General features: G+C 34.2%; 1 protein-coding gene across 1 annotated transcript in view; it reads right to left on the reverse strand.

The window, feature by feature from the left end:
• Positions 1 to 328: 328 nt before the first annotated feature.
• The window catches only part of LOC137770052 (zinc-regulated GTPase metalloprotein activator 1A), a 42,034-nt gene continuing 14,902 nt past the window's right edge, over positions 329 to 27,460 (reverse strand). The window contains exons 7-15 of the mRNA XM_068552424.1: positions 22,582 to 22,628; positions 20,757 to 20,843; positions 17,597 to 17,641; positions 12,892 to 12,948; positions 10,014 to 10,065; positions 3,588 to 3,656; positions 3,420 to 3,485; positions 1,168 to 1,297; positions 329 to 645 (exon numbers count right to left, since the gene is read on the reverse strand). Coding sequence (XP_068408525.1) covers positions 539 to 645; positions 1,168 to 1,297; positions 3,420 to 3,485; positions 3,588 to 3,656; positions 10,014 to 10,065; positions 12,892 to 12,948; positions 17,597 to 17,641; positions 20,757 to 20,843; positions 22,582 to 22,628 — 660 coding nt within the window. The 3' untranslated portion in view covers positions 329 to 538. The remainder of the gene's footprint in view (positions 646 to 1,167; positions 1,298 to 3,419; positions 3,486 to 3,587; positions 3,657 to 10,013; positions 10,066 to 12,891; positions 12,949 to 17,596; positions 17,642 to 20,756; positions 20,844 to 22,581; positions 22,629 to 27,460) is intronic.

Here is a 27,460-nt window from a genome sequence, read left to right on the forward strand (position 1 = left end):
TGACTACCAGTAAGGCTTAGAATCTAAGAATAAGAGAAAGTTTCAATTAATTTCTTTGATTTAGGTTTCTTCCACTCTTAAGTCTCTACCACTGTAAACCCTTTATTTCCTTTAATAAAAATGGTGACATTGTTTTTAAAAATTTTTGTTATTAACAATAAAAGTACATCCACGCAATCAGCTGAAGTTCTAAGCGAAAATGACAATGTTGAAGTAAGTTTTCCCATTATTATTATTATAACTTCCATGGGTGAGAAATTCGGCATATGTAAACTCCAAAGCCAATTCTGAAAGATATGTTTATGAATCATCTGTCCACAAAAAAAAGTCAGAGGACAGTGTATTTTATTGTATGAATATCAAATGTTTTATAATACTGATTTACTATATTGTATGTATTCTATAAAATAAATACTATTTTAAAGTTTACATTGGAATTCATAAGAGAAGTAATGCAAAGAATAGATGCTTGAAATACATCCAATAGGAAACTTAGTCCCAATTTCATCATCCAATCCTTTTGGTGATGCTTCTAGTGTTATGGACAAACTTGATCTTCTTTGAAACGTGTTGTCCATTGCTTTTCTGTCTCAGTCACAGTAGCTATAAATAGTTGTTTAAGAATATCCTTATCTAAATTCCTGCCTGCAAACAGAACAAAATATGGTATAAGTATATGATGCTTATTAAAATGACACAGTTTACCTATTAAGTCCAGATCATTAAATGCTTCATGATCTTCAGAAATTTATAAAAACAATAGTAATTAGTGATTCTTTCCTTAACTTTCTAATTAAGTCCCTTAGAACCAAGTTGGCAGTTGGATTAATCACTTTTCTAAAATTATTTGAAGAAGAGTAAAAGGCTTAACAAGTTCTTATGATGTTATCTCATAATTAAGACAAATACATTAACCACAAGCTTATCCAGATTAACCAATCAGATTTACAGACTGGTTAGTACTACTTACGTAGCACATTATATCCCTTTCTCTCTCTCTCTCTTTTTTGCTTTAGAAATTTAACTGTCTATAAGGAAAAAGAATCTGAAAAAAACAGATATATATGTGTGTATAATTAAATCACTTTGCTGTACACCTGAAAATAACACAACATTGTAAATCAACTATACTTCAATTTAAAAAAAAGTTAACTGTTTGTCACTTACCAATAAGGACCAATCGATTTGTTCTCTTACTGTCGTCTTCCCAGCTCACTGATGTCTCCTCCAGATCATACAGCTCATGGACACCCTGGACAATCACTTGTTGTGGTTTGTCTTTGAGCGACACCAGCCCCTGCTCAGAGGAGAATGAGCAATCAGCCACAGTTTGAATATAAAAGCAGAAATCAATCATCAATGTTAATGGATTAATCATTGCCATTTCTTTTTAAAATACAAACTCATAAAGGAGATGCTGTTAAAATTACTTAATTCCAGTTATTTGTGCATTAAAGGCTTTCCTAAATCCTCCAATTTTTAAAAAAGGCTTCTGCACACATTTTTTTTAAAACAATCCCTATTTCTAATGATAAAATTAATATACGTAATTAGGATGTTTGTTCAGTATTACCACAATGAAAACTGAAACAACCAAATGATAAAACATGTTATATCTCAAATTCTACCAGTTATTCTACTTTTAAGGATTTTATACTTGTTTTACAGTTTTAGTGGGAAAATTTGAGAAGTTAAAGGATTTTGGTGATAATCTGTTTTTGAATGGGTTGTAATAAATGGAGTAGATAATGATGAAATAAAGGAAAAGAAAAACTATTATATTTATCTGAATAAAATTCATTTAAAATTGATTTGCAGAAATGAGGAACAAGTTATCTGATGAACTGGCCTATGGGGATGAAATAATTTCTCTGAAATAATGTTTGTTATACATATTTATTATAAAAATAATATATATATTGAAAAATAGTAAGAGACAAACCACTGTCATTCCCACCACATAATTTTTGATGTATTCATGTATTTGGGGTACATGTTCCTCCAGTTTTCTTTTCTTGTGCAGAGTTTTGTTTTCTGCTTTTCAAATCTGAGTTTTAATATGTAACAACAAACTCCATGGAGAGAATTACCTAAGCATCAATTTTATACTTGTATAAAGACTTTGAAGTGTCAGCTGTTATTAGAGTTAACAGTTTAAACATGTTGATTATTTTCAGACTAGTATAATACTTTGTAACAGCAAAGAGAAGGAAGTCTATGAAGAGAAAGGCTGTGGTGCCTCAGATGTCCCAGCGTTGCTGTGATGAGAGGAAGGCCAAAAGAAGAATCAAGGAGGACAGCTGCAGAACAACTGTCATACACGAAGGACAAAATCCAGACTGGGATGGTGTGAGATGAGCCACTGAACTCTATACAGAGGTCTCGTTGCTGCATTAGTATAAACGCCCAAATGGTTGCTTTTCTAGGTAACCACCCCCCATTCAGTACTAGGGGATAAAAGCAGTTACAGAATGAAATATGATCTTCCAATTAGGATCACAGAATGTAGATGGGGACACAGTCATAAAGAAGCAGCAGGATCTGGCTTAGTTCCTCTGCGGGGGAACGACTGGGGAATAGACTAGGATTCAGCTGTGCTGCTCTGCAGCGCCAATCCCAGGTGGAACCAGCACAGGGAGTGAAGAAATCTAAACCAAAATAGTTTCCCGGTCATTCTAGTGACCCTAGGAAGTCGGCTGCTAGCCAGAGAATCTAGCTACTAACAGTAATGATAATAAACAGTAATAATAAAACCTTACGCACACTTCTGGAAACACAGGAGTAGACACTCAAATGACTGTTGATTGGTTAAGCACACAGCCTAGAACCCACCGCTCCCTGGAAAAAACACCTTTTGTGACATAATACCCAAATATCAAGTAATATGAATGGATTTCCAAACACAGAGCAAGAATTCTTCTAGTCCTTTGTAACTCTGTCTCACAGTATAACAAATGTTTAGTGTCTGCTAAATTCATCAAGAAACATAAGGTTCAGCTGCAGCAAGATTTCTAATATTACTCCTCTGTTAAAGAAGCTCTCAGAAAAATCAACACAAGAAAACTTTCAGTTTTCTCTGACTGACCAAGCTGTGTGCCAAGGGGAGGAGAGTTTTAACAAGTCAAGCTCATTAGCCAGATAACTGCTCAGAGCACCTGGCAGTAGAGAGCAGGGGGTAACGTTTCAAAGCACACAGGTTGTTTTAGCTGCAACACTCAATGAAGCTGTGCAAATAAATCATGCTTTATGCAATGACTTCCAAAGCTTCTTTTCAGAAATGGAAATAAGGAAAAACGAAAACAGACAAAGGTTATTTGGACTAAAACTAGTCCTTGCGTTTAAGACTAAATATGGTTTTGTGTAACAGCAAAGAAAGGGACTTTGTCCAAAAGTATAAAACTGTAAGCTATGTACTGCACCTTTAGTCGTATGACCTCCATGCAGTCGTCATCCCTGTTTCTCACATTCTTTTCCCACAGGAGATTCTGTATCAAGTGACATATTTTAATAAGATCAACCACTGCTCATAGGAACAACTACATAGCAAAACAACTGATAAATCATTAATCAGTTAAAATTGCATTCACCTGAATATAGACATTTAGACTTTCTTCCTTTGCATTTCCTGGTACTTCGAATGTGACTGTAACAATACTCTGTAAATCAAGAGATAGTCAATAATGATTTTTTTATAGTTATGTCAAAATATTTTTTAAATCACAAGTTTTAAGATGAAAAGTAAGGAAACATTCATGGACATTTGTGTTGCCTTAACAACTATATTAGGTATATCTTTTTCACTATATTTGCTGATTTTTGGTATCAGCAACTTCATGTTCTATATTCTGCAGAGTTAGTCAATGGCTTAGTATTTACACAGAGAAACTCTTATGAAAGGATACTCATTATTTAATTCATTCTTTACAAGATTCTCAGCACTAAGAGGGAGGGTAATATAGAGAGCGTATCAACTATGTAATGAACGAGGTACTTTTGCCTGGGTCACTTTATTTCATCTTTTCATTTACCCATGACAACAATCCTGTGGATTAAGAGAATTATTTCCATTTTATAAATTGGGGAAGATGAGGCTCAGAAAAAATAAACTACCCAGTGCAAGGAATAAAACTCAAATGCAAACATTTTCTGGGAAAAATAAATATAAATTAAAAGATTCAGTTTATCTCTGACCAAACATGTACCAAGGGAAGAAGAGTTCCTAGAGATGAGAATGATAATATAATGTCATCTTTGGTTTTAGAAGGTTGACATCAACATTTATAGAATGTTAACTCTGAGATTTATTTTCCTCCTGATCTTGATAAACCTCTCACTGTCCACTCTAAGGAATCAGAAGCTTAAGATTTCCTCTAGCTGAGCACATAATTAAAATCCAAACCTCCGTTTGCCACAGTAACCCAAAATTTCAAAATTAATGATAAAAATACACAAGGGCTAAGCATAACACAATAAAAGCACAAACACCACCTTGGATAACAACATGCTGAAACCAAGCTTTAAAACAGGCAGGACGAACACACTAATGCACAGCTTTGCATAACTGTCTAGAACCACATATCTTAACAAATAATACTTAAAAATCCATACAAAATGTATAGCAAGTCATATAGCATATCAAAATATACAGCAAAAGGTTGCCAAATGAAACATAACTTGTCAGTTTCAAAAGACAGTAGTAATTCAACTTTCAAAAGTGCTTAAAATGTATTTTATTCAAGTTGGATAACTTGGCTTTTAATGTTGGGAATGTCTCAGTATAGGACTCAATATTGTCTTATTCTTAGCTTAAAGAATTTTGTATCAGGAATGATTTTTGCTTTTGCCAAGTTAGAGATATGACAATATCTCTAAGGGGTACAATTAACTCCAATGTGAAATTTTAAAAATGGTTTAAAAAATTAAGACAATGCATCATGGGGCTCAAGGAGGGAGAGATACTTTTAGAACTAGATGTTTTTCTGTACCAATAAACTCTTCTCATATTAGACAAACCCTAAAGAAGATGAAATCCATAAATGCCCAGTGCAGAAGATAAGGGTCACAACGCATAGTTCACAACTGGCTCTACTAATAAGTATACATAGAATGCCACCTGGGTTTTCTCATCTACCTTACCACCTTCCAAACCCAGGTCCTCTTTATCAGGATGACCAAGAAATCCATGAAAAATAGAGAAGTGCATTAAACATCACTCAGTGATAAAACTGTAATGACATACATAATATGTCCTAGGTAATACCCATTTCAGACTTCTCTTTGAACCTAAAATTTTTATTTTCAACCTAAAATTAACTCTCCTTTCCCCAGACACAGAAAGAAGCAGAAACCTGAGGCAATAATTCAGAAAACTGAAGCAAAATAAGGTACTGCCCCTAAAATAAAATTTAGGAGTAACTCCCAAATTTTTGTAGTTTGGTCTGTTTTTTCTTTAACCTACCAGGTTATTTCCCTCAGTTTTCTACTCTTTTGCAAACAATAACTAATATGCAATAATTTCTATATATTTTTTCATCTGGAAAACTAAGCCCACTATCATGCTTAAACACGAAACCTCTGTCTCCACACTCCACTCCTCTGCTCCTCTTTCCTTGTATCACCTCTGCTGTGATCTCCTGCCATCAGGTACATAGCTAAATATTTGGTGTTTTCATCCAAATCAGTTTGCCTTCTAAATTTCCCTATTTCTAGGTTCCTCTTGTCAATCTAGGCTTGTTTCCCATCACTTCTCTCTCTCCTTACTGCTCACCATCAGTTACTAAGGCTATTCATGCAAGCCTACCTGTGCTCATTTTATACCATTTCCATTCTCACTGTAACCAGCATGGATCAGGCCCTCATCACAGGGTATCTGGACTTCTGCAATATCTTCCTGCTTGGTCTCCTGACTCCACACTCCAATCCAGCTCACCGGACACTGTCCAATAGCAGAGCATGAGTTCTCTTTGTCTGGCAAATCAAAGCCTAATACCTTAGGTCAGGATTCCAATACCGAGCATCCATCAGGACTTCTGCACTAGAATACTGCTCTTCTAGAGCACTGTCACTTTCCCACTTTTAAAGATCTGGGTTGCTCTTTCCCTTATTTCTTCCAGTCTAAAAAAATACAAAAAACAAAAAACCTCCTAGTTTAAGGCTACTTTTTGGCATATAAATCAGAATAGCAGTTACATCTTTGGAAGAAGAAGGGTTACCAACTGGGAAGGGACACAAGGGAACTCTCTTAACCGTTTTGGAAATCTTTATCTTGATCTGAGTGAGAATTACAGAGATATGTGTTCATGTGTACATATGGACAGCTATATAGGCACAAATGTAAGTAAAGATACATTGACTTGTACTCTAAAAACCTGTATGCTTTACTGTATGTTAAAAAAAAAAAGAAAAAAGAAAAAACTATCTTTCATGAAGCTTCAGATCCACTAAACCAAACGAGACTGTTCATGCTTCTGAAACCCATAGTCCTTGGTCTGCAATATTATATTATACTCTGCCCTATGTTTATACATCTAAAGCAGGAAAGTGCATCAGAATCTCCTGCAGAGCTTTTTTTAAAAAAATAGACATGCCCTATTTACTGGTGAAATAACGTAATGTCTGGGATTTGCTTTAATACATACCAGCAAAGGTGACGGGTATTTGCAGGTTCATTATACTATTCCACTTTTATTTATGCTTGAAATTTTCTATTAAAATTTTTTTTAAAACACTCCAGCAAAAGAAATGTTAGGAAGATGGGTAAAATAAAATCGGCAAAATGGTAAAAGCCATTGCAACTGGGTCATCTGCACAGGGGATTGATTCATTTTAATATTCTCTCTACTTTTGTATATCTTTGAAAATTTCCATAATAAAATGATAAAAATATACATACACATTAATTTGCACATACCCAAGGTCTACTCCTGGAGATGTGAGAGATGGGGACCACTGAATGTCCAATATTTTTTAAAAGCCCACAAGTGATTCTGACCTACATCTCCATTTGAGAGTCACAGCTTTTCATTCTTCACTGAGCACCCACCATATACCACATCCTGTGCTAAGCAATGAGGAATGTATATTTAGGAATTTATAGACTACCGTAAGGGAAAAGCACTTCAACCCAAACTACAAGACATTATAAATGCCACGACAGGGGTACATTCAAGATACTGTGGGTATAGATAATGGCCATGATAAAGGTTCTTGAAAGTAAATACTACATATTCTTCACCTTCTACTCCTTATGACTCCTAGTATGATGTCCTTCACCTAGAAGAATGTGATGTGCTTCAACTTCTTCTTTATGACTAATACTGAGTATCATAAAGAATTTTTCTAAAAATTCTACCTCTAGGGACTTGTAACTTCTCTCATTCACTCATTTGAAAGATAAGTAAGATATACTGTGCTCACAGATTACAAGAATTAATATTGTTAAAATGTCCATACCACCCAAAGCAATCTACAGATTCAATGCAATCCCTATCAAAATACCCTTGGCATTTTTTTACAAAACTGGAACAAATGATCCTAAAATTTGTATAGAACCAGAAAAGACCCAAAAAGCCAAAGCAATCTTGAGAAAGAACAAAGATGGAGGTATCACACTCCTTGATTTCAAACTACACTATAAAGCTATAGTAACCTAAACCGTATGGTACTGGCACATAAACAGACACACAGATCATTGAAATAGGATACAGAGACCAGAAATAAACCCACACTCATGTGGTCAATTAATCTACGACAAAGGAGGCAAGAATATACAATGAGGAAAAGACAGTCTCTTCAGTAAATGGTACTAGGAAAACAGGACAGCTACATGGAAAAGAATGAAACTAGACCACTTTCTTAAACCGTATAAAAAATACACTTGAAATGGATTAAAGACTTATATGTAAGAACTGAAACCAAAAAACTCCTAGAAGAAAACAGAAGCACTACACTCTGACATAGGTCTTAGCAATATTTTCTTGGATCTGTTTCCTCAGATAAGAGCAACTAAAGCAAAAATAAACTACTGTGACTACATCAAACCAAAAAGTTTTTGCACAGCAAACGAAACCATCAGTAAAATGAAAAGGCAACCTACTGAATGGGAGAAGATATTTGCAACTGATTTGTCTAATACATGATTAATATCCAAAATATACAATGAAATCACACAATTCAGTATCACAAAACACCCAAACAATCTGATTAAAAAATGGGCAGAAGATATGAACAGACATTTTTCCAAGACATACAGATGGCCAACAGACACATGAAAAGATGCTCAATATCACAAAGCATCAGGGAAAAGCAAATCAACCACAATGAGATATGACCTCACACCTGTCAAAATGGCTATTCTCAAAAAGACAACAAATAATAAGTGTTGGTGGAGATGTAGAGAAAAGGGAACTCTCACGCACTGTTGGTAGGAATGAAAATTGGTATAGCCACTATGGAAAACAATAATGAAGCTTCCTCAAAAATTAAAAATAGGACTACCATACAATCCAACAATTCCACTTCTGGGTATTTATCCAAAGAAAATGAAAACACTAATTTGAAAATATATATGTCCCCTCAATGTTCATTGAAGCATTATGTATTTACAATAGCCAAGATATGGAAACAACCTAAGTGTTCACCGATTGATGAATGCATAAAGAAGATGTGGTACGTGTTGTGTGTGTGTGTATGTGTGTGTGTGTATGTATACACACAATGGACTATTACTCAGCCATAAAAAGACTGAAATCTTGCCATTTGTGACAGTATGGATGGGCCTAGAAGTATTATGCTAAGTAAAATAAATCACACAGAGAAAGACAAATATCTTATGATTTCACTTATATGTAGAAACTAAAAAGCAAAACAAACAAGCATACATAGCAAAACAGAAACAGACTCATAGATAACAGAGAACAAACTGGTAGCTGCCAAAGGGAAGGGGCAGGGGGATAGGCAAAACAGGTGAAGGAGACTAAGAGATACAAACTTCCAAATTGTAAAATAAATAAGTCACTGGGATGTAATGTACAGCAGAGGGAATATAGTCAATAATAGTGAAGCAACTTTGTATGGTGACAGATGGTAACTAGACTTACCATGGTGATCATTTTGTAATGTATAAAAATACTGAATCATTACATTGTACACCTAAAACTAGTAATATCTTATTCTGTAATAACACTGTAGGTCAATTACACTTCAATAAAATAGATAAATGAAGATGAATATTCTATTAAAAGTTTCTCAGAGAAAAATGCTACAAACATGGTAGTATAGTTTCCATAAATATGAGCCAAAATGAAGACAAATGAACAAGTATGCTATTATCTTGGCCCTATTACAATTAATGACTCAAAAAATAAGTAACAGTCTCAAGATAAAGGAGAGAATGCCAGGCACACTGCTCATTCATATGCCCCTTTTTCACTGTGTTTTAAGAAGTTACCCTTAAGCTCCACCATCCACAACTTGCTTAAAAGAAAGATGGTTACAGTGAAAATATACTTTCTTTGTTCCTAGCATCTTCAATATTTACCTCAGGAATTATGGTTTTAGAGCATGAAAAACACCTTAAGGAGATCAAATTTACAGTGCTATCTGAAGGTGAAACCAAAGTCAATTTTTATTTAAATTAGCCATGGATGCCTGTACTAGACTTTTCCTTAATCAGTTAGTTAAACATAGTTAAAAATAGGCTGCATAAAGAACCCCCAGGCTGCTTTTATATAGTAATTCCCTTCAGAAGAACTAATCAAAATATGTTGACTGACCTACCTGTGGAACGGAGAAGCTAAAAAGCATGATTTTCTAAGATTCTAAATAACTCTGGTTTGATGAACTCCTTTTACGTATTAAGAAACTAGATTAGATACCTCAAAAGCATTTAAATTCTGAAAACTATCAAAATAGTTCAAAAATGCTTTATAAAAAAGAATTCTAATAAAACAATCCTAAACAGAACAATTTAGTTAAAGAGATACTTTAAAAACATTTTTTAAAGATTTTTTTACCTGATCAAGGTGAGGTTGTGTTGTTGGCACATTTTGAAGTTTTCTCTGCAAACTAAGAATAACTGATTATAAATTCAGAGGTCAATACACTTCTGATTTAACCTTATATATTACTGAGAGATACAAAGCTAAACAAGGGAGAGACTTTCCACAACTGAATCTATTACACAGCTCCAATTTTACATGCTGTTTACATATTCTAATAGACAAACACTGGCAGACTGTTTAAAAACTTTTCTTAAAAATGTATATACATTTACATACATACATATACACATAACAGAGATAAAAACTAACCTTTAGCAACACTATTTGGTGTGGTTAAATATGTTAAATAAATTTCTTTTTTATTTCCAAAAGATCTAATACAGGCCTAGGAAAATACACGTAAGCATTTTACAATTGCTCAAAATTTCATCAACTCTCCACATGCTTCCTCAGATGAAAATAATGCTGGAACCTAAAGAAAATTAGAAGGGTAAATTTTTCCTTTATCAATGTTTTCCCTTGAATATATCTGCTTAAAAAAAAAAAAACAGTATCCATAAATGTAAGCCTTCTATACAGTCAGTTACCAGTAGTTGAGAGAAAACAAAAGGTCAGAATCCTAAAAATGCATTGTTCTGATATGGAAAGAGCAAAAGATCAATATGCCATAAATTATAACCATAACGACTGCAGCATACCTTTAGAGACTGCTGGGGGTAGGTCGGGAGGAGGAAAAGGACTTAAAACCTTGCAGATGTTTTGCCTTGAAGAACAGTGAGGGGTAAATTAGTAACAGCAAGTTTAGGAAAGAGAAAAGGCTTGTAGGAACTGTTGGAGGGAATGAGTCTCCTTGGGGGGTCTTAATAGGGAAAGTGTCAAATTAAATCCTTCCCAGCTGGTTGCTCAGGAAAGGATTCTCTTGTTGAGCATCTAAGCACAAAGAAAAGTTATGCAGAGGCGTATCCAGAACAAGGCTTCACCTTAAACAGCTGCTTCTTTAAGTGTCACTAACGCAGTAAGTGTGGAATGAAATTACCTTAGAAAATGTTTGAAAAATTCTATGTTCTTTCCCTGTGTTCAATTTTTAATGTTGGACAATGACTGCCTACAACTTCCACAGGGAAGGAAAAAGTTTTCCTCTACCTCTTAAGTCCCTGGCTGGGTCTGAAAATTAGACTGAGGAAGATTAACAAGAGAAAAGCATATACATTTATTTAATAAAGGTTTTATTTGACAAAGGAACCTTCATAGGGAAATGAAGACCTGAAGAAATGGTTAAACCTGAGTGTTTTTGTGCTAGGTTTGATGAAGAGTGAAAAGCCACAGAAAGATATGATAGGACAGAGGATGAGCCAAGTGTAGTAAACTAGGGGAAACTCAGAGAGGCCTATGCCTTCAGATTCCTCTTGTGTCTCCCTTTGTCTTCAGAGATAGGATGCTCTTTTCCTCTGGGTGTAGAGAGGTTACCTTTCACATAAGGGTGTTATGACTCATCTTACTTCAGAGGAAATGGGAGAAAATATTTGCAAATCATGTATCTGATGAGGGGTTAATACCTAGATTATTTAAGAACACCTACAATTCAGCCACAACAACAACAAAAAACAAATAATCCAACTAAAATATGGGGAAAGTACTTGAACAGACATTTTTCCAAAGATAATATACAAATGGCCAACAAGTAAATGAAAAGATGCACAATATCTAATTGTTAGAGAAATGCAAATCAAAACCACAGTGAGCTATCACCTCACATCCCTTGGGACAGCTACTACCAAAAACAACAGAAAATAACAAGTGTTGGCAAGGATGTGGAAAAACTGGAACACTTGTGCACTGTTTGTGGGAATGTAAAATGGTGCAGCTGCTATGGAAAACAATATGGTGATTCCTCAAAATATTAAAAACAGAATTACCATATGATCCAGCAATCTCACTTCTGGGCATATATCCAAAAGAATTTAAAGCAGGATCTTGAAGAGAGATTTGCACACCCAACCCATGTTCATAGCAGAATTATTCACAATAGCCAAGAGGAAGAAGCAACCTAAATGTCCATCAGTGAATAAATGGATAAAGAAAAAATGGTATATACATAAAATGGAATATTATTTAGCCTTTAAAAAGGAAGACAATGTTGTCACATGTTACAAAATGGATGAAACTTGAGAACTATGTGAAATAAGCCAGTCACAATAAGACAAATACTGTATGATTTCACTTATTTGAGGTATCTAAAGTAATCAAATTCTTAGAAACAGATAACAGAATGGTGGTTACCAGGGGCTGCAGGGAGGGGAACACCAGGAGCTGTCATCTGATTGGTATAGAGTTTCAGTTTTGAAAGATGAGAAAAGTTCTGTAGATCCACTGCAAACAATGTGAATATACTTAACACTACTGAACTGCACACTTAAAAATGGGTAAGGCTGATTTAAAAAAAAAAAAGATATCGATGTCCAGGGAAAAACAATTTGTTCTTCTTTCCCTATCAAAAGGATTCTCTCTGGGGAAAGAGGCAGGAAACTGATCCATCACTATGGGAAAAGGAGTATCTGTGGGAACATGCCAAACTAAAATTTTCTATGTATTTCATGCATTTTCTCATGGAAAGAATTACACATAGTGGTTGGTAAAGAAATGTTAACAATAAGTTTCTAAAGTTAACTACCATTTACACTATAATTTCTGTAGGAGAATACATGTGATTTCCAAACATACATTTAGCAAAACTTTCAAGAATGTAATCATTAGGAATGGTCTTGTATCCCAAAGAAATGACAGGAAGCATAAATCAAATGTGCACCTGTGTAAATCATTCCTGTAACTCCTATAACTGTGGAATAAAAAGTACACTATAATAAAAGTGACCAAAATACAGGAAACATACCTTATTCCAGAGAGACTGTCAAAGGCATGAAGATCTAATATACTTGAGAGATCAACTCTAAAAGGAAGAAAACCATTGTGAAGCATTAATTTCTGTAAAATATATTCAATTAATCAAGAAAAAAAAATCTCTATTCTGCTAGAAATGTAGACATAAATGTTAATCAGTATATACTATTTTGGGAAAAATAAAATTACAGGCAAGGAACAAAAAGCTGTTATAAAAAAATTTTTATGGAATTTATACGTAAAAATTTAAAAATTGAATAAATGGTTTAAGACCAAGGCAGAAAATTACTTGGTTATTGCTTCAATAAATTGTAGTGGTTTTTTTGGTTTGTTTTAGCCTTCAATTATCTTTTCATTCCTGAAAATTTGAGCTTTTCAAACTATATATTTATAACAAAAAAAAAAAATCAGTTAAAGAACTGGAACTTTTCAAAAGCAGCAGTTTATTACTCAAAAGATGAAATGAGGGAAATTGAACAAATGGAAATAACACAGTAGTACATGTACATTATCTCTGGAATTTCTGTATTTCTTTTACTCCACCTCCCTGCTTTCATGATACAACAGGTAGTATCATAAGAATATGAGGAGTCAAACAATCAATGTATAAATATTCACTCTAGGACCCTTACCTACATCTAAAGAATGTGGTTTGATTTCATTTCCTTCAGATGGGGTTGCATATAGACTGAAACTTCCCAGTTAGTGCTCTGTCTGAATAAACATTATTTCTATTATAATTATTTGGTGGTAATTAAGCCTTATTTATTAGGAAAGCAGAGATTAAAATCAGAAGAGATTATATCACAATTAGCATTAGGTTTGGTCTAAATACATAAAAGTAAATTTATAAAGACCAGTGATTGAGTTCCAAATTTTACGTCAGCCTATGAAACAGTAAAGGACAGTGACTTCTCCATAATCAAAGTTATAATGAAGGAATGTTTGAAGAAAATGACAACTATAACTAAGTCTCAAAATCAGACTCCAGGGATTTGCCAAACATTTATTAAATTTTCTCACAAGGAAAACAAAACTTTGCAAATTCAAAACTTTTTCAAATACAAAAACATGTAAAAGCCATCCCCTTTAACTTAGGGCTGACCAGCTGTGTCTGCTTTGTTCATTCTCAACAGTCTGCCATATGTTCATACTTGTGGCAACAATACTGTTAGATTGTGAACACTTCTCCCTGCACAGGGCAGACAAATTCCCATCTTATTAAAAGAAGAATACTCCAGAGTTCTATGTTAACAGACTGTAACATTTCAAATTCTGGACATTCTAGATGAACAGAATTAGGAAAATAATCAAGCAAAGAAGTAAATGTTCCATGAAGAAATTTTTGAATATCAGTTTACATAAGAGACCAAAGCCTTAACATTAAACCTATTTCATTTCACACCATCACAGTTGAGCAAATATTTATACTGACAGGTGACAAGTGGATGAAGTTTTCCACCAAGTTTATCACCTTTAACTTAGGAAATAGCTTAAAGTTTAAAAAGTTTACACATGCTAATTGTGTGAATATCAAAATTCAGGTCAACTGTGTGAATACCAAAAGTCAGTTTGAAACACAAGTTTCTAAATACACTACAGTTTTCACTGCAACAGTGTCCTTGAGAATACATATCATAGATTTAGAAATAATTCTGCTTTGTACCCAGATTCTTTTGATATTTTCAAAACAGACAGGATCAGCAAAAGACCTATACAGGTTAAATTCTACAGAGAATAATAAAATATCAAAGTCTCTCACTGTATTTCACCAGATTCTCAATGGAGAATAAAAGAGGAAAAAGTCTAAGGTTCCAGATGAAAGTTGCCATGGACTTTAGTACCACCATCAAAAATAAATTCCTTCACTCATCCAAGGCATATAACTAGAAAACTAATTTCCATGGCATCAAATTTTATTTAACTTCCCCCTTCAGAGATAAAAACATCGGATCTTTTCCAAAACATTAACACAGAAAAAATAGACTATTACCATCATGTAAAAACTGAATGGGAGAATGAAGCAAACAGAGGGGAAGGAAAAAAGTTCCAAAGCTCATCTTTTCTCCTAATTTCTTGAACTATCCATGCCAGGAGTACCTAATCTTCTCTATGAGGAGCTTTCAATTATCCGTATGCCTAAAGACTGCTTTAAGTAGCTTAAGACCAAGGACAAGAGAATGAAAAAGGAAGAGGGCTCTGGCTGTCTCAGGGGAGGGGAGTTCAGCTACTACTCCAGAGATATAGTTGTCTTTTCAAAGTTCAGTGACTGTCAGAAACAGGGGCCACCAGACCACCCCAAACCTACGAGTTGTTGATACCATCCAATAGTAAGTCTTGAACTCTAGAGCTAAATTTCCAAATGCCCTCCCTAGTGGCATCTCAAACTCAATGTTTACAAAACGGAACTAATCCCCTTTACCAAACCCACTGCTATCACTACCCTACCCCAAAGTTGCCCCTCCTTCCTGTATTTCCTAACTTGGAGAATAGCACCACATTCAGTCCATCTCCCAAGAGTCATACTGCTTTTAAAATCCTTCATTAATTCCTTGCTGCCTACAGGAGAAAATCCAAACCACGTGTCATGGTGTTCAAGACCCTTTGTGGTAATTTCTCCATCTCCACAGTCATACCTCTTTTTCTCTCCTCAACATAATACAACGTGTTCTAGCCATTCTAAAATATTCACAGGTTCTGGAATACAAAATCCTCCTTATGTCAAGAAAGCCACTGCTACTCTTGTCCATCTGGAAAACTCCTATTCATTCTTCAAGATTCAAGTCAATGATAACCTTCTCAGTCAAAATTTTCTGACTCTTCATCAAGAGGAGTTGAATAGTTGTTCTTCTATCTTCCTGATCTTATAGGATCCTGTGCACTTAACATTACTGTTATATTGATAATATTTAATATATTGATTTTTGCTTGTTTTCTAGTCTCCCCCAAATGACTAATCTTAAAGGCAGAGTTTTTACCTTATACATTGCTTAAATCCTCAACATGCCATGAAATGCCTAGCAACTAGTAGAATGATCAGTAAACTGTTGAATTGATTAACTTATTATTGATCAACTGGACTTTGGTTTTCCTCTATCCAGTCCACTTAATCTCCAAGATTTAAAAAAAAAGTCTGAAAAGATAAGAATGGCACTTCTTCTAATCTTCCACTCCTGAAGTCCATCAGAACTTCCATTTGCCTCAAAATCAACTTAAGTCTCACCAATGAGACCATACTATGCCATTCTTGTTCCTTAACTTAAATACTCGAAGTAAGCCTTTTCTACACATTTATAGCAGTTTTATGACTGTCATTTTACTATTGTAAACGTTTGCCAACCACAAGATGCTTAAGAGATTAAAATTTTTTTAAGAAAGAAAGAAAATTAAAATTTTTTCTTTATTTCAGAAAGCTCCTAGATTCTCAGATGTACTGGCAAAAAAACTGATTTACAATATTTGTAAATACAAACTGAACAAATGCTATTACAACAAAACCACAGCTATTTATGGGTATGATTTTTAAAAACTTAATTAAGCATTATGTGGTTGTCTGTGTGTCATTTTGTAAAAAGCTGAAAATTTAAGAAGAAAGAAAATGGTAACGCAACAGGAAGAAGACATATACTGAGGAATGGCTCATGGTATGAGTTAGGTTATCACAGACCTTCTACACTGGAATTTGAAATGAAGGGAGCACATGTGGTACATGCTTATAGAGGACTTAACACTAAGGGCATTCTTCTGCTACCTCTACCAGCAGAGTGGCTTCTGAGAATGCATGCCAAATTAATTCCCCAGCTGTTCACATGCATATAAGCAGCTGCTGCTGTTACTGCCTAACACTTATGGTAGTCTGTCAGCACCTCTAATCTCTACCATGGCAGACAAGCCACTCAACGAAGGCCTTTGCTGTACTTCTGAGGACAGAATCTCTGAATTGAGAACTGGGTGGCACTAGACTGCCAGCTGTGAGCCTCAGAGCTTCTAGCTGCATGTTGCTGGGTCTATCAGCTGCTAAGCCATTCTTGCTAAAAAATAAGCTTAACAAAAATACCTCTGTACAGAAATTTTCTGAAATCATGATAGCACTCAATGCAAAATAGAGTTCAATCTACAAAAGTTCATTTCACAGATGTTTTAAGAACACATCTATTTTATAAAGTAAGGCATATCTGTATGAACAAAATTAAAAAGAGAGAAGAACCTATAGGAAATCAAAATCAAAATATTTAAAAAGAATGCAACAGGAAATTAAATGTAAAGGTTCCATGTATTTTTACATGACATTATTTTTGCGACTATTAAATGCTCAGAAAGTTTTTAAAATGTTAAAAAGCCATCTAAATATCTCAAATTAAGATAAGATTCCTAATAGCATATTTTTTCAGATTTCTATATTAATTACTTCCTTGAGTGGTTTAAAATCCTATGTTTTCTTCCTCATTAAAGCAAAAGCACAGTTACACAGTGTAATCATGGCTTTGAGGTCTTAGTTACAAGACCTCAGTTACCATATATTAACTAAATATGCCAAACTAATGTATAAAGAGCATTCAAAACAACCTTTTGGGCCTAATTTTTTTTAAATGCACATGTATCTTCTTTATATTAGAATCAAACATAGTTATCAATTACTTAATATTTATTAACTAAAATTATTTATTGTTAATATTAGTAACATCTTTTAAAAGTACCTTGATCTTTGTGTTTCTAAAATTTTTCCCAGTCCATTTGTTGATCTGAAATAAATATAAAAATGAGAAAAGTAAAAAAGTAAATGTTAACTTTTTAAAAAACCATTCCATCACATTATTTCTAAAACATGAAGTAAGCATATACAAATATATCCTAGAGCTAGAGAACAATAAACAATAAAAAACGAACTTAAATTTTTTATAGTTTAGTTTTTCCTTCTAGTCATAAATCAGGTACATTCCACTTATGCATTAAAACATGATATGCAAAAATCTACTGCACAACTGACAGACTAGGGGCTACTTTGTGATTTATATAAAGACCCTTCACTTTAGAAAAAATGATTCATAAATAGCCAGTAATTCTAATATTCTTAAAATGAGCAGATAAACTTTTAAATGACACCTAATTTTCCTCAACACACATTGTGGAGATGGCTATACATGCACTAGATATAAAAACCTAGTTACAAGTGGCTTTGACCCCAGCCTGTCCTCAGTATTCAGCCACACATCCAGTTTTTTAATAGAATAACCTCTTCAGTTCTCTAGCTAGGATCTCTACCTACTCTGCCAGGCCGCCTCTTTCTGATACAAAGATAATGAAATATGGCTCCCTTTGTATGGTGCCAAAAATACTTATTAAATCCTTTTTAGTAAACTGTACACCTCATCTATTTATATCATCAGTTCCACTGCCTTTAGGGTTACTTGCTGAAGATATGTGCTATTTGTTCAAGCTTGTTCTCATGGGTAAGGCTTCCCAATGATTCTGAGGCAAGTCTCTCTACTAATTCACAAAACTCTTAATCTTCTCTTTTTTTTTTTTTTTTAATTTTTTATTTATTTATGGCTGTGTTGGGTCTTCGTTTCTGTGCGAGGGCTTTCTCTAGTTGCCGCAAGCGGGGGCCACTCTTCATCGCGGTGCGCGGGCCTCTCATTATCGCGGCCTCTCTTGTTGCGGAGCACAGGCTCCAGACGCACAGGCTCAGTAATTGTGGCTCACGGGCCGAGTTGCTCCGCGGCATGTGGGATCTTCCCAGACCAGGGCTCGAACCCGTGTCCCCTGCATTGGCAGGCAGACTCTCAACCACTGCGCCACCAGGGAAGCCCTTAATCTTCTCTTTTGAATGTACTCTATAACCTGAAGGCTATTTCCTCTCAAACATGTTTATCTTCTTCCAACTCTTCAAATCTAATTCTGAGTAAGTTGCAAGTCTGAGGTACAATGGAGGGTAAAAAGCCCAAAGGGTCTGTAATTTATCAAAGTGCTTTGTCAAATTCTTTTCTGGTATTGCGATACAGTACAGGCTGGCAACAAGCTGGCTAATGTCACTACTGCTCGTGTTAGAGATCCAGCTTACATAGTCAGTATGGGGATAGAAATGCCCAGTAGTAACAATTTCTCTTTCTATGCCAAAAATGTTTGTGACATAGATTATGTTCCCTGTTCTACAATCACAATGATGCATAGGATTTTGAAAAGGGAAACAAAATTTAGGAGAGCAGTGTCAAAAGGGGTGAAAGAAATAACCTCCATTCACCACTTTCATCTTTCTAGACTTTTCAAAAATATCAACCATCTTTCTATTTCTTTCATTTTTTTATTCACTGTAACTGGAAATTACTATGTAAACTAAGAAAAAAATCTACAATCTAATAATGATAATAATAGCTAACAGAGCACTTACTATGTATCAGGCACTGTGTGAAGCTTACCAACAACGCCTCAAACCAAACGCAGATTCCAAAGTCCATGATTTTAAACATTATTCAATACTACACAGCACTACCTACCCTCCACATGGAGACATTCTTACAGCTTTTTATAGTAAAGTCTAAGAGGATATTACCACTAAAATAAGCCAAATAAGAAGAAAAATATGAATTCCTTCTTCTGCAATCATTAACCACTGCAGCCAAAATCCTAATGAGCCTTACCTTTACTGATTCAATTCATAACATATATTATATGAACTGGCACTGACAAACTCAAAATCTGATGTCAGCATATTGTACACACTGAAGATGACCAATAATAAAAGCTATCAAACGTTTCTCTGTAGATGGCTTTTATTAGTTTAGGTCTTACAAAATAATTAAAAGTCCCTGAACTCTAACCTCATTTGAAAAGTCCAAATGACTGTTGGATCTTTTAACACATATCTGAGTACCATTCATATTGTCCTATGTTGATCAGCCTTGGCCACAGACACTGAAGACATTAAAGCTAGCTGGAAAACAGGCATGGTTAGATGACAGTTAAGGAAGACCAAAGTCAATGAGGGTTCAGGGAAAAGAGAAACCACCTGAGACAGGGAAGACTTCGCAGGAGGGAGGGAGAAAGAGGTGGGAGAAAGGGATGAGTTCCAGAGAATGGCTAAAATAGCTTAGAAAAATAGAGAAAAAGAAGGAATTCAAGGATTGACAGAGTGAGAGTTGAGAATACATTAAGAGTAAAGAAAGGATTTGGTAAGATACCTCCATGAGAAAATAAGTCAACCATCCTGGGTAAAGTTAGGGCACTTCATGTAAGGAAAGAAGAGTCAAAGAGAAGACAGGAAAATGAGGAGGGAGTCAGAAGACCCTGAATATCAGTCCATGAACTTTGAACTGTAGTTGACCACGGAACAACTTAGGGGTTAGAGGCACCAAGCCCCCTCACCCTCGAAAATCCTCATACTGCTATCTCTGCCTCAAAAACAAAGGAATTGATAAATGACTCACCCAAGGGCAAGAAGCTGAAAGGGTTTGAACAGAATCAGGACTCAAACCCTAGTTCTTTTAATTCCATATATTTATGATCTCTAATTGAACACAAACTTTTCCTCATACTTAGTTAACTTAAAGATCTGTAAAATGAAAACACAGATACTATGTTTATTGGAAAAAAATCCACGTATAAGTGGACCTGGGCAGTTCAAACCCTGTGTTGTTCAAGGTTCAACTGTATATTCTGTAAGCAATGGGGAACAATTTTATATATCACTATTTACATAACAGTCAATTAGGCAACGACAAAATATGTGATTCCCTAATGATACTTGAAGCAAGTCAACCTTGAACCTTAAATTTCTATAGGGCAATAGTCATGGTAAAAATATTCCATACAGCACATTTTGAATTTGTAGGTACTTAACAAACATTTCTAATTTTGTACCTAATAGTTGTTCTTAATTTGCTTAAATCCTCTTCTGAAACCAAGTCTGTTTTATTGAGGATGATGATATCCGCCAAAGCAACTTGTCTAAAGTAGCAAACAAATAACAGATGTCAAGAGAAATGTTAAGAAATTAAAAATAAATAAGAAACACCTCCTCAAGATCAATTAGCAGTTAAGAAGGATATAGTACTCTATGTAATGATTTAATTTACTCTTAAACTATTTATCATCCTTCAAATAGTAAGGATGAATTGTATTCATCACTATATAAACTCAGATTTCACATTATTCATTCAAAAAGTATTTACTAAGTGCTCTTACTTGCTACTCTGAAACTACAAAGATAAGCCTCAAAAAGTTTACAATCAAGGATAGTTTACAATTAGGATGATTTTCAACTCATGATTTTCTTTGTAAAGAAATGCATAAAATTCCGATATCCAATGTGGTAGAAACAAAGACACTCTACTTACTAAAATATTCCACGTAATAATTACCATAATTTTCAAAGAAATACAAAGAACAAGTTCACTTAACATTAATACTACATTGAACAGTTTTTTTTAAAAAAACTACACTTGGATCTTGAACAATTATCTTCATCACTACGAATATTTATTTTCTCTGTAAGACAGATAAACTACTACAGAAATTCAAGTTAAAGAACCCAGTTGACAGGATGCTGGATAACAAAATAGCTTACTATAATTAGAAACTCTATTTTCTATTAACAGGAGTAGTAAAGCTGAGGATTCTTTAAAATTTCCTCAATTCTTCAGGAAAGTTTAATCACTAGACTATTTGTTCCCAATACTGGTTTTATGCTACCTGAAGGTATAGCTAATTATTTCAAAGAACAACCAAATTCTCAAAAATAAATCAACTTCAGTTCACTGAAAAGCGGATTTCAACAGTATGTACATCACAATCCCATTTTTATTTAAGTAAATTTCATAAGAATAAAGATTGAATGTGCACATCTCAAAATATAGACAGTTGTAATCTTCAAATTGGAGGGCTTCTATATTTAGCTGTTTTTTGGCTTTTATAACATTTTGCTATTTTCTATTTGGCTTATATTTTCTATAACAAACATATTTTAATAAGGAAAAAGTTACAAAAATATTTAAGTTCAGTCTAATGTGAATCATAGATATACACCAAATGAAGTGTTCAGGTAGGATAACAAAACAACAGAGTACCATATTCTAAAATGATAGGGAATCAATCACCTGCTTGCAGTCTATTCTTTATGTCAAGATCATCTGTAGCAAATCTTGGGGTGGAGGGAGACCTCCCTTTTAAACCCAAGAGCATATTTAGTGACTGTTATCTATCCCAAAACTCTTTTCCCATGAGCAAGAATATGCTTAGGGTAGGCAAACCAATTTAAATATTCATAAGTCTAAAGAGAACCCAATTAGGAACATACAGGTATTTAAACAAAAAATGTTCTAAATGCCAAATTGCAACTATTTCCATATTTATTCCTCTGTTGCTCTGAGTAACAGTGAAGAGATGAATCAAATGAATTACTGTTAAAGAAGGCAGGAAGTGAATCAACTCTTTTTTAATAATCATTTTCAATCCCAAAGAAATTGTATGAGAACAAGAAAATATTTTTAAATGTGAACATCTTCCAAGTTCCTCACAAAAAACTCCTGTGCTCAGCACTCACTTTATGCTATAATATAGTTTTAAATAGAGAAAAGATCTTCCTTGACTATGTTTTTATGTTTCTCAGTTTGTTTTGTTTTTCATATCAATAATTTTCTTTTCCCATTTAGCCAGTAATCAATATATACTTTAAATAAATGAATACCTAGAAGCTTCATTGATAAGGCCATCAGGTTTTTCTTCTGCTAAATGCTAAATAAAAACAAAGTTTGAACAAAAGTTACTGTGGTGTAACACACAACCTAATGTCAACACAAAGGATTTTACTTTAGGGACTCCTTTCTTGCCTCTAATAAAAACTTCAACAAGTTCTATTACTGAATACCCAAATTCAGGACTAACTTTTCTATCTGAACGCATTTTCTTCCTCACTTGTAATTTTTTCCCTACAATGAACCTGTGAGGTGTGAGGGCTTAAACTTTGTCCCCAACCTCTTCTTTTTCATAAATGGAAAACCCTCCAGATTTAAATAATGTCATAAAAACACAGAACATTATAGTTCAGATTTTAGGCAATTTCCTTTTGACAAAACTGTCTTTGTTCTAAATATTCATTATTACTTATTTAAAAAAAAAAGAGATAACCACTGAAATTGTACTTTTAAAAAGTCTACTAGACTTTCCTCCATCCTACCCCACCCCCCAGCCCCCACCCCAGAACCATACACACTATGAACTCATACTGGGCCCTTCCAATTCCCTAGAAACAAATTAGCTGTGGGAAGGACACAGTCCTATACCCAGCATAAAGCAGGTTATCATTTTGAAACCCACACTTGAATGATTTGGCCTCTCTGGGCAACTGTTTAGTTTGCACCCTGCCAGAGTCAAACTAGTGCCAAAAAATACTTTGACGTTGACTTAGAAGCCCACAAGGTCATTTTGATCTCTCTGGAAGTAGTTATTATTTTTCCATAATCTTATTTACATCCCTAAAGTCACCAATGTCATAAGGTTCTTCTCTGAAAAATGTTCCACCTTCATTACCTTAACCCTCAGTAGATGTTTCCTTTCACAATAAAAAGCTGCCTACTGATGTCAGAGGCAATTCGATTATATAATACTTTTTGTATTTGAATTGAACTCCACAAATTATTAAATCCTTTTACAAACATTATCTCATTTAGCCTTCATAACGATTATGGGAAATGGCTATTCTCAATTTATAAAAAAGAAGCTAAATCTAACACTGTCACCATCACGGGATACCTTACCATAGGGTGATTTTTCAAAAATGAAAATGGGCTCAATAGAAGGAAAATGAATATAATTTTTAAATCTTTGTGAAAGCTTTTTATGTCATATAAAATCAGTCTTGCAAACAGCGTTACACAAATGTTAATAACTGCATAAAAGTATATGCATAAAGATTACCTAAAAATTATATTCAAAATTATTTCATCAAATCAATTTTACAATTCATGAAGAGGTAGATCATTAAGGTATTTGGATAGTCTGGGACCTAAGAGCAAGTTGGTAATCATTTTATTTAATAGTCTTGGTAAAATCCATAGAGAAAAACTTTTTTTCTTCTAAAAGTTTGCCAAACTCTATTTTTGGGGAAGCTAGCCTAAACTAAAACTAGAGTAATGATGTACTGATCTCCACTTTAGGTACAACCTTACAAATTCAACTGCAGACCCACTCTGAAATTATGGAAATCACAGAACTTGAAGAATATTGTATCAAAAATTCTTTCTTGTCAAAAGACCAAGTTTACTATTTTTGCTAATTATTGTTGGCCTGAGGCTATAACAAATCCTTTCATTATGTCCTCTAGAGAATAAGGGCTATTACCATCCCAGGAATAGTACCTGGCACCCCGGTTCAACAAATACTTATTGAATGAATTCTAGTTAACACCTCCTATTTGTTGACATAGATACATGGATGTTGTTATCTGAAAAATTCTACATAATGTGCAGCAACAACTCCCTTTCTTTTCAGCAGTAAATCTGTTTAGTAAAGATGTATTTTTAGCAAGGTAGCTGTCTCTGAATGATCCTATAATATTGAAGTTCTTTTAAATTTTTGAAATATTTGCAAAATATTGTATTTTTGACCTTTTGGAAGATTTATTTACATATGAATTTGGGACTTTTTGGCTGTGAGCTGGAGGTGTATAAAAAAGATATGGTAAGAAAATTAGAGATTTGTTTTTGAATATCCATACCTAAATGTAACTAACAAAATAGTATTAATATTTTCACAAAGTAACTCATGTTTTTAATGCATCTAATCTAATCTCCAGAAGATTAGAAATTTTCACTCAAAGCTAACAGGGATGGACTAACATTTCATGACCTCTAGGAAGTCAAGAAGTATCAAATATAAAAACACGTTAAAATTCCCCAAAATAAAAATCTGCCAATAGGCACAACTCTATTAAGAATATGATATGTAATAAAACATATAAAAAAGCAGAAGAGATAATGTCCCTGTTCTATGCACATATGAAGGCTATACAAACATAAACAAATAATAAATGCACACTAACATTTATTTTCTCTGGATATCAGCCCATTTCCCTTATGCAACTTCTTACCTTCCCAAGTCAAACTTTGCAAAAAGACTAAAACCAATGTCTGCTATTCAAAAGGACATTCTCCAGTAGCACATTATACACCATTAGTCATTAAGTCAGATGACTCCCATTTACAAAGTGAAAAAATGGAAATTGTGACATTCTATTTTACCTGTACAGGCAAGGAAGGAAAAATTTTTGCAAAATTTTTTTCAAAATATTATGTGTGTGTGTGTATCCCCAACGGATTCCTCATCTCTGCTTAGAGACTGTGGCTTTTGCTTATATATCAAGAAAAAGACCAGAAAATTTTTGGTACTAATTAATCCAACATATCAAAAAGGTTAAGGTTCCACACTCTAACTTAGCACAGCATAAGAAAGAAAGGAATCCTTTGAAATAACACCATCGTAGCACACAACTTCATTAAGGGCTTTTCTGCAGAAATAGGAACAAGCTGGACCGATAAAAAGAAAGAAAGAAAGAAAAAAACACTGTTGTTGACCAAAGTGGAATGAAATCTAGTGTCAAAGATGTCAGTGACATTTAAAAAAAAAGAAGCAGCAGCTATTTCTTTCCAATGGATTGGTTATAGATCTAACACTATTTTAGCTTTTAAGAAAAGATTATTGCATAATGTCAGTCTATTTATTTTTCTGGTCTTTTCCAAGCCAAACTGTTTTCTGACTGAATTGTTTCAACAGCTTGTGCAATATAACAGAAGAACCAAAAAGAAACCTCTGACTTGACCTTTTCTGTGTAACTTCATTCATTGATTCTATTGCATTAAATGCTGTCACTTTTGTAGAACTGAAAAGGACAATGTCAGTAGCCTGGGTGTCAAGTCCTGAGAATAGAGAGCTGTCATTTGAAGTTGTCCAATTCTTTGCCCATGATTAAAAAATGAATATTTCAGATCAATGGGTGACAATCCCATTAGAGTGATAGCCCATGATATCAATTACCACTTCAGTTTCAATTTGGCTGGCTGGCCACAAGGTACCATTTCTCAGCTTTACTTCTGATGGGCTGGCTCTGTGAAGCATGACACCCTTAAATTGCTGCCCATTATCCAAGTGTCATTACTTGTACTGCCTCAGAATTCTCTGAATCACAAGCAGCTACTGAGGTCAAGCTTTGCAACCAGAGGAATTAGACAAGTTGGCAAATCCTTTATATAAAGGAAAAGTTATTTATTTGGCACCTGACGTAGAAAATCTAAAGTTTCCATTATCCTGACAGTATGTCAGTTTTGTGTAGGTATATTGATTTAATAATTTAAGATGTTTTATCAAGGTGGGAGGGGGTTAAACGTTTGCTGTGTCTGCATTATTCAGAATGTTGCTTTGTTTTTTTTTTGGTCTCTATCACACTCATGGTAGATTCTATTTAACTCCTTTCCACATCCAAATATACATATAATATTATTCCCATAATCATAAATACATAAAGAGTTTGATTTTGGGTCTGGTACTGTAAGTCTATCAAAAAAAAATCCTACTATCCATCCTGAAGATAACCCAAATTTGGCAATAAATCTATATAGGAGATGGATTCAAACATGCCCTTTAATAAACATTCAGAGTGAAGAATTTGACTTTTTTTTTTTTTTTGCTTCCTCTGTAAACATTTTGCTAGAAATATCATGATTTCAGAACAGTTGGAATATTTCTGAGTAAAAACTGTAACATCTGGGGTCTTTCTTTGGTTCTTAAGACTATTAATAAATTTTGACTTAAAAATCTAAAAAGGATTCATCTCCCAAACTTCTCAAATTAGGGTGCTCTATCCCTGAGGGAACTGAAGGGCCAATGAAGGGGTATTGGTAACCATTTGACAAGCCTGCCATCCTAATTAAAGGTTTGGAAGAAAAACAAACTTGTTCAAATTAAGAAATTCAGATATATTGTCGGGTAGAATACAAAATGGACATGAATTTTTAAACATTAAATTTGAACTTCTAAGAAATGATTACTTTGGGCACTATTCACATCGCCAGACTGGGTCAGGAGATGGAGGATAATTTCACTCTCTTCTGCCTCTAGTAATTTTTCACTTGGAAAGTTGAGAAACACCACTTTACTTTATGCGGCAATATGCATTTTAAAATCTTACTAAGTGCATTTTGTGAACTGAAATTCATTTAAATGCATTTCCGGACCTTGCTAGTCGCAAAACATTCACAGCAAGATGCCTTTTAAAGGAGAGTTTCTCCTCCCTAAACCTAGGCATAAATCCTGATTTCTTCAAAATATGGGAAAGCAACATATTTTTTAAAAACTCAATCATCTGCAGCTTGTGTCTGACAGCAGTTTAACAAGAAAACTAAGCTCTCATATGCTTTATCAAGCTCAATTTCCTCTATCAAACAGAAAAGCTTATCAACATTGGAGCTGAATCCTAGTGAGGGGTTACACATACCCAAACTTTATCCTGTATTATCCTTATTACAAAATATTACACTTCAAACTTTTATCACATCAAGCCAGAGAAGCAGAAA

The sequence above is a fragment of the Eschrichtius robustus genome, chromosome 10 (assembly GCF_028021215.1).
Source record: "Eschrichtius robustus isolate mEscRob2 chromosome 10, mEscRob2.pri, whole genome shotgun sequence".
NCBI lineage: Eukaryota > Metazoa > Chordata > Mammalia > Artiodactyla > Eschrichtiidae > Eschrichtius > Eschrichtius robustus.